Raw genomic sequence first — 19,865 nt, 5'->3', positions numbered from 1 at the left:
AAACACCTGAGAAAATAGTTAAAAGAAAAATGTGAGTGTACCATTTGACGAACAGTGTTCTGTTCTAGGGCAAGACAGCCTTATACCATGCAATGTTGTCTTCTGTCAGAATAGCAGCTAGCCTTGACTTTTCCAGGTTCTTTCAGGTTTCAGTGCTGAGGCTTCTTAAAAAACCAAACTTTCCTTTCGTAACACAAAGAAGGAATTACTTTCCCTTCTTCCATCCTGCCATTCTAATCCTTACGTCGCCTTTTGACTACTTTTCTTGGACGACCTTGGTAGGTGATTTGTTCTTTTCCTTTCTTAAGCATCATTATCTCTCATTTGATCTTATGTTTAATTTTTTTTGGCATTCGCTTAAGTAGTTCTGGCGAACTGTGATTCATGTTACATAGAAGACAGAAAGATGTTTTTATATTCAAAATAGTTATGTTATGAAAGACTTGCAGGTTGAGCTTTGTTGAATATCAGATACTGCTTGTGAAAATGAGTCCAGTTTTTATTGGTTTGTTTTTATTATAATTTAACAAAAATATCTTTTTTCCCTGTAGTACCTCCAGCCTTCACATTCTTATCTCATGGAACGCATTTTGCAACCCTGATATGCTGAAGCTGGTCTCAAATTTTAGGATTTGCCTAAGATTTTCATGATTATGAATGTTAATCAACTAGTATCTTGGGATTCTTTTAAGTTTCTTATTTAAGACTGATTCTGGTGTACTGCACAGCTTATTGAGGTTTTTTCAGTTCTTTAAATTTGCCAGGTTGAGCTGAGCTTTTTGAAGTTCTGAAGTACAGAGGTAGCAACTTTCCTGATGGCCTGTTACAAAACCAAAGTTGAGTGGAGTCCTGTGTGCTTGTTTTCCTTGTATCAAATACCATTTATGATACCTATATGTGTCTTCTGAACTACCATGATAGAAATGACTGCCATGCTTGTTCTGGAAAAAGACCATTTTATGAAAATGGGTAAATAGCTGAAAATAAACAAGTAAGCCTGACTACTGGATGAATAGACAGCAAAGCACAATTCACGTAGCTTAAGATAGAAATAAACTGAAGTAGAAGAAGTTGGAGAGAGAAGGAAGTCCTGACTGATGATACATTTGGCCTTTGAACTTAAAATCTCTTACAGCCTTTATTCTCTTTTCTCTCTCTGTTCTCTTGTGCTAGGAATAATTGTTAAAATAAGAATCGTAGAATCATAGAATGGTTTGTTAAAAGACTGTGTAGTTCCAACCCCCCTGCCATGGGCAGGGACACCTTCCACTAAATCAGGTTGCTCAAAGCCTCACCCAGCCTGGCCTTGAACACTTCCAGGGAGGGGGCATCCACAACTTCCCTGGGCAACCTGTTCCAGTGTCTCACCACCCTCACAGTAAAGAATTTCTTCCTAATATCTAATCTTAAACTACACTCTTTCAGTTTAAAATCATTACCCCTTGTCCTTTCACTGCACTCCTTGATAAAGAGTCCCTCCCCATATTTCCCGTAGGCCCCCTTATAAGTACTGAAAGGCTGCAATAAAGTCTCCCCGGAGCCTTCTCCTCTAGGCTGAACAACCTCAGCTCTCTCAGCCTGTCCTCATATGGGAGGTGATCCAGCCCTCTGATCATCTTTCTGGCCCTCCTCTGGATCCGCCCCAACAGGTCTGTGTCTTTCCTGTGCTGAGGGCTCCAGAGCTGGACGCAGTACTCCAGGTGGGGTCTCACCAGAGCAGAGCAGAGGGGCAGAATCCCCTCCCTCGACCTGCTGGCCACGCTGCTTTTGATGCAGCCCAGGATATGCTTGGCCTTCCGGGCTGCGAGCGCACATTGCTGGCTCATGTCCAGCTTTTCACCCACCAGTACCCCCAAGTCCTTCTCGGCAGGGCTGCTCTCAATCCACTCATCGCCCAGCCTGTATCCATCAGCCTGTATCCATGTTTGAGATTGCCCCGACCCAGGTGCAGGACCTTGCACTTGGCCTTGTTGAACTTCATGAGGTTCACATGGGCCTTAGTCTGTACTCATGACAGTGGTGTAACTATTTAGTTTTTTTGTACTAGGCTCTTTGCTGTTGTGTGGAATATGTATTTCCTATGGGTGATTTGAATCTTTAGGTTTGCTTATGCTGCAATCACAGAAATGCAGCAAATTTAATTAGTTAAAATTGGGACTTGCACTACCTGAGCAATCCGTTGGCAGTACCCAAGCTACCTTATTTTAAAATAGGCTAGGCATCAGTATACCTTCATTGATTGCAAGGTATGGTCTAGTGTGTTGGTTAATTATATTTCATAACTGGGGAGGCTGGAATCTCTGTATTGGGGAGGTTTTGGGTTTGTTTTTTTTTATAAAGCTAAAATGCTGTATTATCCAAAGTGCAACATAGAACACCAGTGGAGCAAAGGGTCCACTGCTGTTAGAATAGGATAGGGGATACTGGAGAGGGGAAAAAGGACCAACATTGTGTGCCCATATCTTGGCATATATATTTAAAATATAAATAAGATACTAATCCCATTAATATTTCATTGACAAGTGGCTTACAAATAAAATTATTATAATTATTTTTCCGACAATGTTCCTCCTGGTATTAAAAAAATGTTTCTGCCGTCTTTGCTTGGGATTCCATTTGAGAAAAATATTCTGAAGCTGATAGTCATTTAAAAACCTGAGGGTAATAGAATGTTGCATATACTTTTGCAGCTTCTAAACATCTCTGAAGTACTCATAACTAAAATTTTTACAAGTGAAAAATGTCAATACCCAGACAGACTTCTGTATCTGTGTCAATAGTGTTGATATATACTACACTTTAGTTTTTGTTTTACTAAAAAGTAAGTCTTGCTTTGGGTTACAACAAGTTTGCATACATATATATTATCTGTAGGTAGCAATATAGGAAACACTGAGTTCCAATGTTAGGAAATGCAGAAAGAAGTACTTGTTTCTTGACCCTAATGTTTTCTCATTTAATATGTTACATGGGAAAATAATAATGCTTTCTTTCCACTCCCCTCTGGTTTTCTGTAGTGGACCAGATCTATCATCTAGCATCTCCTGCTTCTCCTCCAAATTACATGTATAATCCTATAAAAACATTGAAGACCAACACTATTGGGACATTAAACATGCTGGGTAAGTGGAAATCTTCTTCCTTACTTAACTTTGTTAGACATAATATAATCTGGACAGAGTTACTGGAGGGAGAGGAGGATGGAGCAGATGAGTTGAACATTTTTAAAAGTTGATTCTTTAAGAAAAATAAGGGGGTGTTTTTCCCCTCTTTGAGGATTTTTGTACTTTTCCTTTAAATATATCTGCAGATGAACTCTGACAACATGCAAGCTCAGCTATCAAGGCACAAGAACTTCATTCCTGTAACCTGGCTATGGAGTAATAACTGTGCAGTAATTATAGAAGTCATAGGAACAATTAAGAGCATGGGATTTTTACAGCAAAATTGTGTCCATGACTGCACTTTGCACCTTGGTGACTGTGGAACATTCCCATGTTTGCTATGGGTGACTGTTCCTTTCCACCACAGCAAACGTTGAACTAGGTGGAACTGCCTTGGCTCTGTAAACCCTGAACATCAAGAGCACTGCACCCTCTTGTGCATGCCTTGGCTAGCAAATTTTGCAAGAACTTTTAATGTCTAGCTTCATGCTAGATAATTACAAGGCAACATTTTCATCTTTTTCTATTGGTTTTGGTGCTGGGAATGGGCCTGTGAAAAGAAGGCCTCAAACCTTCGCTACTTTTTCCTCCCATCTTTGATCCATTTGGCATATGCTGCAGCTTGAACTGGGTGTCAGTGATCCTAAGAATTATGAGGAGGCAAAAAAACTGCTGGGCATTAGGTCAGCTGAGTTTCTCATTTGAGTGATACTCTAGTGAGTACAGTTCAGAGAAGTGATTTAGAAGCTATTGAGGTATAGCATAGATGAGAGATTTCTTTGATTGGCCATGCCAACTTGAAGGCCAGAAAGTCATTGAAATGGAGTGCAGAATAATCTCGAGTGATGGGTATGATCATCCAGGCTGTTTAAAGGGGCATAATAAAGGGAAAATGATTGATTTTGTCCTATAACATGTTATTCTGTATCAGTTTCTTTATGTAGCTTATCTTTACGTTTTGATAATCATAATATGGTGTGTTGTTTCAAGATCCTGATTTCATAACTGGAATGGTTTATGATTACTTGGCCTTTATTTAGGGTGTAATATATTAAGTTCTTGGATCTTGGTTCAGTGTAACTTTTAGTCCCAGAAGCAACCACATCACACATGTGGGTGCTGCTCTGCCGTTTCTCAAGTGTTCTACCTTGGGAGTGGGAGCTATGGATGTGATTTACAGCTAGATTTATCTAGTGAGAGAAATCTAATTCTCTTTAAAAACACGTGAAATGGGTTTGCACTAAAGCAGTTAATGTGACTGAAAGATTCTTAAACTTGATCTATTTATGTTCTTTCCCTGCCCAAAATTTAGGGTTAGCCAAACGTGTTGGAGCACGGCTGCTGCTGGCCTCTACATCAGAGGTATATGGAGGTAAGAAGGATAAAACAGTTTAGAGCTCTTAAGATGTGACTGTGTAAAAGGGTATTTACAAACCTCTTGTTGAATGATTGATAGATTTTCATTACTGTGTTAGCTTGATTTCTTTATTAGATGTACTTCTCACAGCTTAAAGTGCCGGCATTAGTACTTGCTTTAAATCTCTAGTCAGAGTGGTGGAAGGACGCTCAAACTTTGTAAATTTCCTATGTCTTAGTTTATGGCTCTTTTTCAAAAGGGCTTGTGGGGGAATTTTGAGTGTTGAACTCTGATTAAAATCCAGATGCCATAATGAAAACCTGTGAAGAAAGATAATTTCAGTAGCAAATCTGCTTCTGTTTTCCCCAGTTGTATTGTTACAATTTAGCAATTGCCCTAGTGTGTGCAGCACAGTGCAAGAGACAAGGACATAATCTCCAAGCTAAGAAAACAGTGATTGTGCATGCATGCCATTGCGGTGTCTCTTAAAACGTACTATTGAGCAATGGTGCCATATCTCTCCTTCTTCCTTTTGCTGTTACTAAGGAGTGAAGTAGAGAGAGAATGACTGATAGAACTGTTAGCTGGATGCAGTGAGAATCTTTAGTACTTCCTTGGGGTGTGTGACAGGCCGTGTGCCTACTAGAGGAAATTCCTGCTGTTGTGAACTCTTGCCTAATTGATAATAGCAGTGTTGCAAGGTTAATGGAGATATGCAGGCACAGTCACCTGCTCAACATTAGTAGTTGTGAGAGTCTAGGCTTTAAAAAATAAACAAGCAAACAAAAAATACTCATCTCTGTAACAAGATGCAAAGCTTTGTGAGGAGAAAGTGAGGAAGGACAAAAAACATACCTCAAGGAGTACTCTTTTGGTGGAATAACTTCAGTCAAGAAGATTCAAAGCAAATACCCAAGCAAGAGATCCACTAAGATGACCGGGCAACCAAATAAGCGGCTTGAGCGTGTGCAGCATTCCTACTGCCTCCCTTGCCTTTGATTATCCACGGTCAGGCTCCACAGAGAAAAATGGTAGCCCCAGGGACTCTTCTGTAGTTGAACAAACTCCCTTCTGGAACAGGGGACCAACAGGCCAAAAAACCACCAAGTTTTGGAGCCTCATTGCTCTGCTGCAATCCTCCTCCTGAAGTGGAAAACTTGAAACTCCCAATATCAGGCTTTGTTGTGTCAGTAAAGCCAGTGGAGAGAGTCTACTCATATCATACTCTGACTAAACAGACAAAGTCATTTTGCTGAAAAATAAAGGACAGAAAATAAAGTCAGAAAATATCTGTTAGCTGTTTCCACAGGAGTTCTCAAAGCAGTGTTGTTATAGCTTCCAAGTGCTTCGTAAGGCTGCCTCTGCCAGAAAGGAGACAGAAACTGAAGTGGCCTTCCAGATCACAGCACCTTCTGGGGCCCTTTTAAGAATGCTATGGGCTTTTGTAATCGTGTACAACCTCCCTGCATTTGTCATTGCTCTGTGGCTCTCATATGGCAGGAATTCATCTGTAATCATGTCAGCGAGCAGCGTAAAAACTGGGAGGGTTAATCAGAACTGACCATCAAGGTTGTTTCAAAAATTAAACTGTAACACTTGAAAGTTTAGTAGTAATGTATGCAAACTTCAAACCCAGGAAGGAGGATAAGGCAGCACAGATAGCAAAGTGGAGAAAGGTAACAAAGTGATTGTATTGCTTCAAGCATATAGAGCGAACACGTGCACACACACAGAGCTTCCTAGAAGATTTTTGGTTGGTTGGTTTATTTTGTAATTGAGAGCCTTTGTATTGGATCAAACCAAAGGATTGTCTAACCTGATTGTGCGCAGTGATAGCTAGTAAAAATGCTTAGGATAAAACAGAAGCAGCATAGCAAGTACATTGTGGTACATCGCTGTACTCTGTCTTCTTTAAGAAATGCAGTACTTCTCCGTTTTGCCCATTTTTCTTTCCTTATTTCTTATTTTATAAAACTTGAAGATGCTTTGCTTTCTTTTTTTCCAAATACAGTAAAAAGTGCTGCCTATATAACCTATAGTATTTCCTCTGAATCACATTAGATAAAGAGCCTTATTTGTTCCCTTGAGGTAGTCTGTCTTTGCAGAGAAGAGTTGGATTAACCCTCTGTTCACACACTCTTTTAGGGGAAAGCAGGTGATGGCTGTTGTGTGCTTGTACTCAGTTATCTTACTAGAGTCTCACATCTTCCCTAACTGTCATTTTCATGGTTCTAGTGAATACACTTTTAAGGAATGGTGTTGAAACTTAGTATCTTTTAAATGCATAGTTCAGAGAGAAGCTGTTAAACTGTATAACACTAGTGATCTACTGAAAGATTCATTATATATAGTCACCTTTTTGACAGAAGATCATTTAAAGTGGTTTTTTTTTCCCCATAGATCCTGAAGTTCACCCTCAAAATGAGGATTACTGGGGCCATGTGAATCCAATAGGTCCAAGAGCCTGCTATGATGAAGGAAAGCGGGTTGCAGAGACCATGTGCTATGCATATATGAAGCAGGTATTAAACTTGTATCAGATTCAATGGATTTTCTGTAATTATGAAGGCCAAATGTGTGGCAAAACTGGAATATGTGTATTTAGGGGTAGAAGGGCAAAAGAGAATGTTTTGAGTAGGAGCGTTCATACTGTAGCTGCAAAATCTGTTTTCTTCAATGCAAAACTGTTATTTCTCCCATCTGTTGTGTTTTTTCAGATGAGCAGTGTTCTTCAAGAAAATGTGCTTTAGTCTTCTTGATAGACATATTATGTCTTTCAGTATCATAAATAGTTTTTAGACAGATTAAACTGAGATGACCTTACTAATTTGGGAGCCAGATAACAGAGTTGTTTTAAGTTGGTCCTGTGCTGAGAAGTGCTTTGCTGAATAGGGCCATTACTGATAAATGTGGAATGTTTAATGAGCATAATTGAAATCAGAATATACAGGTAAAAATGAGGAAGTTCTTTAATGAGTACCCATATAGGAGCAATGTACTTCAAATCACTTTAGAAATGTCTTAAAATTATGTAGGTATAAATACAGCCCTGAATGAGAGAGATGAATATTCAGCTACGTAATGCACTTTTTCAGACAAATACAGTAACATGAGGATAAAAATGCAATTTAAAATATGTTTGTGAAATGATACATGCCAGTTTCTGTGGGTTTTATCATCAACAAGTAACCCATTAACTAACCCAGCATCGACTCTTTACCTGTACGTGAATCTTACTTAATTGCTGTTCAGCTAGTCTCTGGGAGACTATTCGATTAGAAAATGTGGCACACTAAAGAAAATTGTATCACTGTTTCTTGGTGTTTGCAGCCTTAATATACAAAGGTGTAAATCAATCAAATGTAGTATATTCTGTAGAATTTAAAACCTTTAAATGATAAAATACTAAGGGCTTTTAAAAACCTTGAAAACAGAATTAAACTTAAGTGGTAAGACTTTAGGGGATGGTATTTTAGTCCAGAGGTTGTAGTAATTTTCTCTTATCTCTTCTGCCAGACAGAGAAGGCAGAGGTTCGTGTCTCCTTTGTTCTCTTTTAAATCATTTAAGGTACAATATGGGGGTACTGCTTTTGTTCAGGATGATGTGTCCTATACTTCACTGTGGAAAAATATTCCTCGTGGGTCTGGAAATCCATTCGCAGTTGAATATTGTAGTTTTTATGAGAAATTCTTGTGCTGTAGGGTATTGAATTTTTTGCAAGTTTGTGGTACACACTGCAGTATTCTTTTAGAAGGGCAAGACTGTAGGTAATTTTGAAAATCGTGGGCTGTATCTTAAAGCCAAAGGATTGAGTCATGATACTATCCCATAAATTTTATGCAGGATTTGCAAAGGATAGTAGAGGTTTGTAAGGTCGAACTGCGATACACACATACATTAAGTGAAAATGCATGATGCAAGTGAGCTTTCTGTCCTAGGGGCATCTCTGTCAGATATTTCTTATACTTTATTATGGGTTAGTGAAGTCTGCCCTAGCTTGTCCCACATTCAGGTATATTCTGAAATGCTGTTGAGCTTTTTTTCCCTCAGAATTTAAGTGGTACACTATTATTAGTGGAGGAAATACTATCTTTTGCTAGTGGAAAAATCTGGCTACTGCTATGAAAATAAGTATTGTGCTTTTAAGGGGGTTTTCAGACAGGAGTGACCTAGCCCAAAACAATTGGATTTACAGGATTTCAGGCTAAAATGTTTCCAGAATCTTCTCAGCTTTAGTAAAAAGAAGAAACAAGCAAACTTATTTCTGCTTTTTTTGGTAATTTCCTCCAGAGTTTTCCATCATCATGCACATAGTTAGGTACCTTGTATATCTAATGTTGTTTCCAAAAAATACAAAACTTAACTTCTTCATTATACTTCCAGACAGGCTGTTTGAATCAGAACAGTTCTTGAACCTAGTCAAAGATTATGACTCTTTATTCACAGTTGTCAGAGTTCCTCAGTAGCCTGTCCTGACCAAGGCCTTTTTGGTGCGCTCTTTTCTGCTGGCAGTGTTGTTTTGTTCACTTATTTTGACCCTATGAATTAAGCATTTCTTGACTTTATCTCCTGTTTAAAACTGCTGTCTTTAAACAAGCCCAGCAGTACTTCCTTATCAAAGAGTCCAAGGGTGGTAGTAGCATTCAGCAATATAAGCATCTGCTTGAAAGGAGAGGTGGGGAGTTCAATATTTGCTGGAGAAATGCAGGGCTCACAAATTCAAAGCATGTACATGGGTTCATCTCACCCCATGTGAGGCACCTGAGCGTGCGGTTTGAGAAGATATCTGCTATAGGCTTCCAGGAGCAGCTCTCCCTCCTTCAATTTGTGTGGGAGCAGAGGTCAGCCATGCTCCTTAGTGTGAGTGGAAGTACCTGCTTCTGGAACTTTTCTTAAGCCACAGGGAGCTTTAGTTCCTTGCCCTGTTCATCTAGGAACTAAATTGCATCCTCTGATTCAGACTTCTTCAGAATTCCCATTTTTTTTGCAATTCTGCCTATCCTTCCTAGTCCTTCCAGTGCTTTATGCTTTTGCATAAACTTCATATACAGGTGTGTGACTTGAGTTATCATAACTAAATATTAAGTATAACCTTCTTTAAGTGGACAAGTGTTACGCTCTGCCTTATAGAATATTCTATAACCAGGACTGTGAAGATTCAAGGTGCCAAAAAATCTGAATAGGTTACAGAAGAAAGGGAAGACATGCTAGAGGTGAAGTTTATTATATTAATGTGAGAGAATAACACATGCAAACTGATGTTGAAATTTGTTAAATATAGAAGTGCATTGCAATTGCAGCACTAGGGTGATTTTCCGTTTTATATTGAGTTGTACTTTCCCCTGATCTTTAATTCACAAATTGAGTTTGTTTCAGTAATCATAAAAAGCCTTGATGTAAAATGTAGGGGTAATGAAAACTGTTGAATTGCAACTGAAAAGGCATTGAATAGTGAATAACCAGGTAGTTATTGAGTAATTAGATAGAAAACAAAATAGCTATGTTGAATTAAGGTGGTTTGCTTTAATGTGTTTTGGGAGTTTATCCTGTATTCTCTAGTTATCACTTGTTGTTTCCTTGATATTCAATATAGATTATTTTTAAGCATGCAGCATTCTTTTTTGGTGTTGTCACATTAAGTTTGTTAGCAGTTTGCTTAAGAAAAGATGCAGAATTGTTGCTTTTTGTGGAAGAATGGAATTGAATTGTTTGTGGTTCTGACAGCATAGGGGGAGAAAAGGAAGCATTGCATCTCCTCGGGGCAATAGTCAAAAGCCCAGAGAACAGTCCTTTAATGACACAGATGGTGGTTGCTGTTGTAGGTATACCAGGCCAAAGCTAAATTGTAGTGGTAAAAGATATCATGGGTTCCTTTACCTTTTTAGAAGCCATGCAGAGGAGTTTCACATCCAGGAATAGTAGTTACGCCAAGGTTGGAGAGGGAAGTCTGTAAGGTGCTACAGGCAGTCAGCTCCCTTGGGCAGTGCCTGTAATGTAGGTAAGAAGAGTTGAGATGCTACAGCCTTTCTCACTGCTGACTGAGAGGGCGCTGACAGCACTGAAGTGCAGGTGTCAGCACTGCAGCTAGTGTCCCATGTGAGTTGTTATATACAAAGTCAGTAAAATTCAGAAAGAAAAGAAAAAAATCGTCAACAATTCCTTTCCTTTGCAAAGTCTGAGAGGTCACACACTCACAGTTAAATTAATATTCTCATAAATGTGGCAGTTCCATTGAAAATTTCAAGTACTGTTTGTTGTTAGTCGCTTTTATCTTCTTGATTAACTGGCTCCGCTTTGAAAGAGGAAACAAGCGCTGCTTTCAACTGTTGGTTCCCAAATAGGCATTTATACTTTGGAAAAGAGAAACCACAGATAAAAATCCTTTCCCATAAGTCCTGCAAACTGTAATAATATAGAGATTAAATAATGCTGATCTTTTCAAACTGGCTTGTTCCAGTTACCGTTGTACAACCCTTCTGAAAGTCCTGCCATTTTGTAAAACCTTCTGGTATGTATTCTCTGTACTATCAGATTAATGGATCTGCATGTTTTCTAATGAGCTGTTAGAGCTGTCTGTAATAATTTTTTTGCTGTGTAGAAGCTCTGCACATGAACCAAAACATTGTGTTTGGTCCTGTACAAATGTAGAAGTGGAATGTAGTTTTCCAAAGCTATCTGTTGTTAACATTCAGTTGGAGGAAGTGAGGTGAAAAGGGGAGGAGGAGAATGCTGCAGTATCTGAGGCAGTATTATAAAAATGCAACCTGTTGTTTCACTGGGTCATTAGTAGTAGGAGCCCCTCTGTAAGTGGAGAGTTTCATTATTTAAGTATCTGTTTATAAATTGTATTGTTTTATCTGAGTTGTCAGAACTTCCTAACACAAACATAGCGTGGATATAATAGGCTTTTTTCCTGTCAGTGGAGCAACACTTTCCCCAAATTGCATGAAAATAAAGCAGGAAAAATCTGTCAGGTCTTCTGGCCCATATTCAGACACAATGGTTTTGCTAATGCTCTAGCATCTCTACTGTTTCTACATGCTCTGTGCTGTTAACAATTGCAAAATAACTTTGTACCGTAGACAAGGTCAGAATACTGTATTGCAATGATTATCAAAGCCATGGACTAAACAAATACAGGCAGTTTCCCAAAAAACGTCTGAATGCTTTCACAGAGTCTCTGTGCTCTAGTTTGTCTTTTTTTTTCTTTCCTTGCTGTAAGAAATCCCATCTTCTGATTTCCCTCAGGTAATTGGAGAACTTAGTTCTTTGTTCTTGATATTGCTTGATTGTGCAAATTGAATTTTGAAGTCAGGAAGACTTTAAACGTTTTTTGGAGGTTGATTCAGTTCACTAAGTTTATCTGGTGTCCGAATAAGAATATACCCATAGCAGCATTCTTCTCTTGATGCAAAGTATGTGTTGTTTCTGATGTTCTTTTCAATTTGGTACACCTCTTACTTTTGTTTGTAAGGTGCATCCTCCTCATACAACCACCATTGCTCTAAAAGCAGTGGTAAGGCGTTTTCTTTCACCTGTAACTGTCATTGTTACACTAATTCATGAGTATAACTCTGCAGAACTCTCCATTATGCAGATGACTAAAATTAAATTGTTTGGCGTATATATTGTTGTTTGTTTGCATGTATTCCTGACCCTTACTGGAAACTTACTGGCAGCTGTGATACAGTTCTCATTCACTGGGTATCATTGCACTGGTTGTTATCTGCCGCCTCATGTTTAGAAGCCATGTTGTGCAGTAAAATACTGAGTTAAAATCCCTGTCTGAAGGGGATATCCTAGTAATTCAGGCATAGATGCACTTAAGTGGGTGCACATCCCTTCCCAATGGCAATGTCTCCTGTCAAAGTGTTGGTGGAACAGGCCTGTGGCTGCTTGCAATTGGCCATGTACAGTACGTACAAGAGGTATGCAAGCTGAGGCAAGTGCTAGAATTAGGACATACTTTTAGCAGGGAGGTATAAATAATGGTATGAAGAGACCTCGAAGAGAAGTTGTAGCTTCTCTAGTCTGGGAAGTGTTGAACTGTAAGTATGGTGATATTTCAACCGTAAGATAAGAGTACTGGAGGCGTGCCTCGGTTGTGTTCAGGGACCTGCATTATGCCGAAAGTGGAGTCAGATGATTGTGATTGTCCTTCCTAGCTTGTTTAGGAGCTTTACAGTTCATGAAATTCAGATCTCCGCATCACTATTTTTGCAAAACAGTTTTAAAAAGCTGTTAGTAACCAGGAATTAATCTCATTTTGCTTATACAATAGGCAGTACATATATATAAAAAATACTGTGGACCAAGCCTCAGTGTAGCTGAGGCTGTATGGTAGCTTAAACACGTCACAGATGGATCCTGGTGAACACTATGCTAGTAATTCTGCTGTGATTACAATTCAGGGTTTTGGGAACAATTTTGAGAGTTAGTTAATGATCTCTGAAACACATGGGAAAGAATATGAATCAGTAAGAAAGTGACTAATAAAGCAAGGGATGCAAGCAACAATCTTAAGTAATTTTAGCTGAAACATTGATAAAGACTTGTATCAGGTCACAGTGATATCCATGCAACTGTCTGGGCTTTCCCTGAGAGATTTTTTGAATCCAGTTGTCTGCTGGAGAGCGAACAATTGCAGCTTTCCCTTTCCTGATTTTGTATGCAGGGAGGTCTAATTCATGCTCGCTGTTCAGATAGATCCACAGACTTTACAAAGAAGGAAGCACTGTTAATTAGTAAGAGAAGCTTGCCTGATATCCTTATGAATTACAGCCACAGCATATGTTCAATCTGTTTCAGTTAAAAGAACCTCTTGACATTTGAGTTGTATTCTGTATTGATTTGTTTTCCGAGACAGTCAACATAAGGAGATATCTTTTCTTAAAAGGCTTATAAAATTAAAATATGTCTTTTTAAATTAAGATGTTATAGCATCCTTGATACCTTGATACTTTCTGGAGTTGGGATCTCTAGAACTGAGTGGCAAAGACTCGTGCTGAAGACCATGGACAAGTTTGTTTTGCAGGGGAGACTGGGTAACTAATGCTACTTTTTGACTGACAGCTATAGAATAGCCTGAGTATTTCTTCAGAGGAGATATCTCTGTAAGCCGTAACAATCTTTCTTGCATCTTTTCTGTCTTCCCTCTCCATCTGTACAGGCACGGTCTCTGTGAACGCGTCCATATTGGTAAATAATAGAGTGAGCTGAAGTGTTTTGATAGCCCACAATGCTGCATTTTATTAGCTTGCTCCCAGGCTCTTTTTTTTGGATTGCTCAAGGAACTTTCTCTCTGATTAATCTGCTGTAGGAAGGCACAGTCTTAAAACGGTGAGGACAGAAGCCAGTTGATCACATTTGATCTCAGCGTCAGGGATTAGTCTCAAGCTCTCTTTTGTTTAGCAGTATAAATGTGGGCCAAAGAAGTTTTTCTCCTTTCTCTAGGATATAATGAAATATTGTACATGACTTACTGCCACAAATCTGGGGAAGTAATTGGCTTTGCTAGTGGGAATACAGTGGAGGTAGTCAGTCATAATTAACATGTTGTTGTTGATATTCAGAGTAACAGGACATAGGTAAGAATGTACCGTAAGTATTCGTAGGCAGTTAATACAAAAAGGAGTAGAGTTACTCTACATGCAAAAGGGATCACTTCAAAGGAGATGTTCATGAAATGGTGATTTTTTTAAGTTACTAGCTCCTTTGTCTGTGGAAGAGTTTCTTCTGAGAAGATAGATCCCAGTTTTACAGGCACAAATGAAAATTCAGCTGCATAGAAAATAGATTTTTCAAAGCAGTAGGCTGCAGATAAAACCTTTGCTAGATGACACTATAAATAAAAAGTTACTCATTTTAAAAGACAACATTACAGTGGGGGGAGGGGAATAAATAGAAGGGAGAAGAAATACTGGATTCACTGTGGCTATGAGTAAGTGTCTATAGAGAATGTGTTGTTTTTCTTCTCTAGATTCCTTGCTAGTTTCCAGCCAGTACTGGAAAACAAGGCTGCTGCTGTAGCTTGTACAGTACGAGAGAGGCTTTTTGGTCATCATTGTTTAATGAGTTATTTTTATCTTGAGTACTAGCTTCCAAGTGCCTTGTTTTCTGTACTTGTTATTAATGGCAATATCTGGAAAGCCCATGTGAAATGCAGTCTCTCCCTGAAGGAGTCAGTGTCCTTTTTAAGACAGAATGCTGGGCAAAACAAAAGAACGAGAAACTCTATCAGAGTATATATTTCCAGATACAGTGAAGGCATTGGGAATGGCTCTGTAATATGCTGCTGGAAGTATGTTTGACATGTTACACTGCCGTGCTTTTTTAGCTAACAGGAAATAAAGAGTATGTTCCCAACTGATGCATATTGCACGGAAAGGGACTTCTGCTCTTTCCAGGGTGTCTCAGCAGGGCCAAGTGGTTGTTGTGAGGTTATTTTTTCGGTTCTGTTGTGGATGCAAGCTCGTTGTGTGACAAAGGCTCAAGACTATAGCTTTTCCTATGGCACAATAGTTACCTCCCTGGTTACTGTTAGCTTAACAGTTTAGTTGCAAATATAAACAATGTTTGGTCATGGCAACTGAAGCCTTACTTGCAGTTAAACAGAACTGGATGTTGTTTGGCCTTCTCCAGACTAGGGAGTGTTGGGCTTTACCTATACTACTTGGTGTTTCCCATTTCTCAACACCAAGTAACAGCTAGTGTTAAATGTGCCTTTTGCCTCTCTCACTGTCTCATCTGTAAAAAGCTAGTGCTATTGCTTTCACAAAACTTCTTTGAGGATTCATTTGTTCATGAATCACTTGGAGACCCAAGAGAGAAGATCAGATTTTCCTGCAAGTTTCTCTTGTACATGAATCTACATTTATTTCCAAGAAAAATGTGTTTCCAGGTCTCTCCTGAGTGAAGTGTGTGTGAGCTGCAGCCTTCAGCCACAGATGTACCAACAACACACTTCTTCCACACGCACTCCTCTTCCAAGAAAATGGCAAGCATTGGTCTAAGCCTAAGTAAAAGGCATTGAAAATACACGATGTTCTGTGTATCCTCTGAAGGAATAACTGAATGTTTGCAACTCCAGAACATTGTGCCTGTGACTTCAGTTGCTTCAGTTGAATCTGCAGCACAAAGTTTGCTTCACATGGAAAGTGTTTCCTGTGACTGATACAAGGATGGCTTTTTCTGGAAGGGGGGAGGACTAGGGAGTATGAGGAGGATGGATAGGCCTGGGCTGAAGTTGACACCTTCCTCCCTGCTTTGTGGCTATCACTCTCACATGGCAGGATCTATTGTGTTTACAGCATACCATGCTGCTCTGAACTCATCAGGAGCCAAGTGCGTGCTTCAGCTCACAAAGGCCAAAATCCTTCTTATAGGCTTTATCATGACCCGTGGCTTGTCCAAATGAGTAAGTGTCAATAAACAGAAAATAGCTAGAGAGAGATTACTTCAGTCTGCAGTCTCTCAGTGTTAAAAAGTTTTGTCCAGGCAGTTTCCAATTTCACCTATTTGTTGCATTTTGCTTTGAAGATTTGCAAAATATCCTCCAGAAAGGACTTCTGGGAATGACAGAAATGTTTCTTGAAAAAACTAAGCCACTGAGGAGGCCTGGATTGTAATGCATGCATTTACACAGCCTAATAAGTAGCAGGGAGCTAAGAAACATTGTGGCTCTGGTTACAAAGCCACTTACTTAATAGCATTGGTGGTAAAGATACTTATCTGAAGTGTTCAACTTTTCTCATCTTTGGAAATGCTACCTTGGTACTATATCTGGTGATTGTGAGACTTCACTTATGTGCAAAAAATGTAGATGAGTCCCAGGTGAAATAAGTTGTTGTTGGAAGGGTACTATCAAAAAATCTTAAAGTTCTTGTTGGAAGAAAATGCGTGTGCTGAAATCATCAGCTATTTTAGCACTGATTTAGAATTTGCGTTGCAAATACTGAGAACTAGTATACATTACCTTGCTGTATGCACTACGGTTTCCAGTAGTGTTGATGAGAGATTAGAAGTGTTTTCATGGTGAGAAAACAATGCTTGTTAAAGCTGTAAGAGGAATTCTTAAAAAAGCTTTTGGACAGGGGAGAGTTAATTTGCACTTCTAGGAAGAAAGACACTCATTAAGGTAGTAACAATTCTTTTTTCTTTGCCTGCAGGAAGGAGTTGAAGTGAGGGTTGCCAGAATATTCAATACCTTTGGGCCTCGAATGCATATGAATGATGGTAGAGTTGTCAGTAATTTTATCCTACAAGCCCTCCAGGGAGAACCACTAACAGTAAGTAATGACCTCTCAGTGACGTGAAGAGTTGTTCATCTTTATATCCTATCCTCATGTGCTATGAAAGAGGCTGGATTTTAGAAAACACTGAGGTTTCCCCCACCCTCTAAAAATCTAATCTTTCAGTATATCAAGTTCAAGTGTATAGAATTATATATCCAAAGATGCGCTCTGTTGATGGTATTGGTGTTGCTTTCCCAGAGAGAAATAAGGTTACCAGTCGCAATCTGAGAAAGTGTTTTAGTCATCCTGAACTTGAATCTCTGTCTGTCACAACTCTTCGATGGGGACACGGCGTGACAAGGCTTACAGAATCATGTTTTGGTACTTATTCCTGCTGAGGAACTTTCTCTGAACTCTTTTTGGAAGTTAGGCATCTAAATGTCTTTCTGCAAGCTTGGAGATCAGCCTAAATTTTCCATGTATAAGGTAACGTTGAAGGCCTTCAGGCTACATCACGTATTAGTAAATAAAGCCGGCCAAGACTGGGTTTTGTTACCATTGACAAACTGGTGTGGCATGACCCACATCTATACAGCTACATTTTCCTGCTGAAGCAAGTTGCCACATCCAGACTGTTTTCTGTGAATGGTCCTTGGCTTTTGATAATGCTTAAGCAATGTCACAACATTGTCTGGGAGAGCAAGAGCTGACACAGGCCAATACTCTGCCAAAGATGCTGCTGGTAATGTGGTAATACAGACAGTGCCTGACCTATGCCCTGATCCTGTTTCGTTTACTGTTATAAAATAATGAGGATATGTAAAATAAATGAGTAGACATCCTGAAACAGGGAGAATTAGTTTGGAATCTGAGATCAGTTGTGAGCTCGTGGAAACATTTACAGTTTATGTGACATACAGCAGAAATTTCATACAAATATTTGTTAATATTGCCTAGATTAGAAGAGTGAAGTGCCAGGAAATCACTCAACGGCTTCTGCTAAATAACTAAAAATGTTGCTACGTACCTCCACGGGGCAGCTATCTTGAGATTGGGACAGCATTCCTTCTAATGGAGACTGTAAAATCCAGAGCTCAGCCAGGAATTCCTCTAGGAAGGAGCAGAGAATCCAAGGAGAAAAGGATGAAAGTTTTGTGGCAACTCCCACTACCGTGATTTTTGTAGAGCAACATCTGAAACTGGGCAGAGCATTGAAGAGTCTAGACCAGGGAGTAAGTCATGCCCAGGCAAGATGAAGCTTGGTGTCCTGTGATAGAGCTCCCCTAACTTTTAATCTTTTTCAAATAATACGCCAAAATATGGCTGCCCCCTGCAAACCTTGGGTAATAGACACTACCCTACTGACAGGGTGAAATCTAGAACTCTTTATAAAAAATAAAATTAAAAAAGCTCAAATTCTGTATATTCTGCAAAGCAATGCACATCACCTGACTTAAGTACGCTGATAATTTTTGAAAGATTGGTCTTCTCTGGAGGTCAGCATTTGCCTACTTGCTTGCTGTTTATCAGTGGTTGTTAACTTAGGCAATTTGTTATTTTTTAATGTCATCAGTGGTGCATCTTGGCTACTCTGTTGTTCCTAACCATTGCTACATTTCTGGTTTAGGCTTGTGATTATTTCAGAGTAACAAGCCTGTAGTAATTTGAATGCTGTATTCACTGCATCTCCTAAAGATTTGCTTTTTCCCCAGAGATTTACTTTTTTTCTACAAAGCACTGTCAGTGCTCAGAGTACGGTAGCAATTGTGTGATGCTGACTGTGACTTAATGGCCAGTGTTTACTAGGACATAGGACATTTAATGAGTCATATAAGTCAGCATTAAGACTGCAGATATCAGGGCTTAGTCTTGAGTAGCTGACAAAACCAGTGAGCCCAGTTTGCCTAGCCTCTACTGATAGGAGTCTCTTCAGCACTGAATAGGCTGATTGCACAACCACATGGGTTCAGTACTTTTTGTCTTTTCAAAACATAAAAAAAAAAGCACTCAAATTCCTGCAGAAAGAGTTTCATTTTCTTACCCAGGCGTCTCCCCAGAGCTGCAGGTTGAGGCTGGTTCTGTCTGTTGCAAGACACTAAGCAAGTAGAAGCAGACAAGAAGATGGAGCTTCTTGCTTTGACACTTTCGATCCTTGTAGGACTTGCTTGTATCAAAATACGAGTGTAACCACATACTGGCTTGTCACTATTGTATGTTCCCAGGATGGCATCCTGGGGCATAAAGTCTGAGCCTCTAAACACTGTTTAGAAAGCTTATCTAGCCTAGAGAGGGTCAGAAGGTACTTCCATTTTTCAAGTTTGTTCCCCAGTGCATGTAGTGAGCTGTTGCCATATTTGGCCTCTCAAACGTTTTTTTTCATTCATGCTTAGTTTCTCAAATTTTATTGAAAGTAGTACTGTAATCTTTTATAACAAAAACAGAGTGAGAACACTAACTGGAAGTTTTGTGAAGCCTTACTAAATACAAAGCAGTTACCTTGTTTTAAAACATACAATCCATGGGATATTTCAGAGCATTAATAAGAGAAGTCTGGAGTCAGTGCTGTTCTGTGGGAGGGAATATTGAAAGCTTTTTTTTTTTATTTCTGTAACTGCCGTGCTGTCTAGACTTCAGCAAGAATGTAATAGAGGATAAAATAGAGCATTTTGCCCAACATCATTGTTCTGTAGGGAATAACTGTCTGAAAAATTACTGAATATAAGAAAAGAACTAAGGGAAGAGTTGTTTAGTTGACCAGGTCAAATAAAATGAATTATCAGCAATAAGCAGTAGTTGAGACAAAAAAAAATTTTCACCCTTGTATCATCACAGAATTTGGCTGACAGGAATACCAAGTGTTGACCTTTTTAGAAACTGAATGTATTCAATCTCTTGGTTCAAAGTAGCTGTTCAAATGGAGTAAATAATCTCTTGAGAAAACAGTCTCTTTAATTTGAAGACATTGTAGCCTATGCAAACATGACCATTGTTGCTTTGTGTTATTGTAAAGGAAGGGTTTATTGAGAGAAATTGGGAGGTATTAAAGAGAAATTGGGAGGAGGAAACTACATTGTATTTTCCAGCCACCACCTGCACGTAGGAAAGGTACC

The 19,865-nt window shown here is 39.1% G+C and overlaps 1 protein-coding gene across 2 annotated transcripts in view; it reads left to right on the top strand.

Annotated features, from left to right (window-relative positions):
* UXS1 (UDP-glucuronate decarboxylase 1) overlaps nt 1-19,865 on the top strand; it is a 65,366-nt gene that overhangs the window by 35,695 nt on the left and 9,806 nt on the right. For both annotated transcript variants that reach the window (XM_076360094.1, XM_076360103.1), the window contains exons 7-10: nt 3,018-3,122; nt 4,477-4,536; nt 6,922-7,043; nt 16,690-16,809. In XM_076360094.1, coding sequence (XP_076216209.1) covers nt 3,018-3,122; nt 4,477-4,536; nt 6,922-7,043; nt 16,690-16,809 — 407 coding nt within the window. The remainder of the gene's footprint in view (nt 1-3,017; nt 3,123-4,476; nt 4,537-6,921; nt 7,044-16,689; nt 16,810-19,865) is intronic.

Source organism: Aptenodytes patagonicus, chromosome 1, assembly GCF_965638725.1.
Source record: "Aptenodytes patagonicus chromosome 1, bAptPat1.pri.cur, whole genome shotgun sequence".
NCBI classification, from domain to species: domain Eukaryota; kingdom Metazoa; phylum Chordata; class Aves; order Sphenisciformes; family Spheniscidae; genus Aptenodytes; species Aptenodytes patagonicus.
Note: the sequence above shows the minus strand (reverse complement) of the source record. Positions and strands in the feature narration are given on the sequence as shown.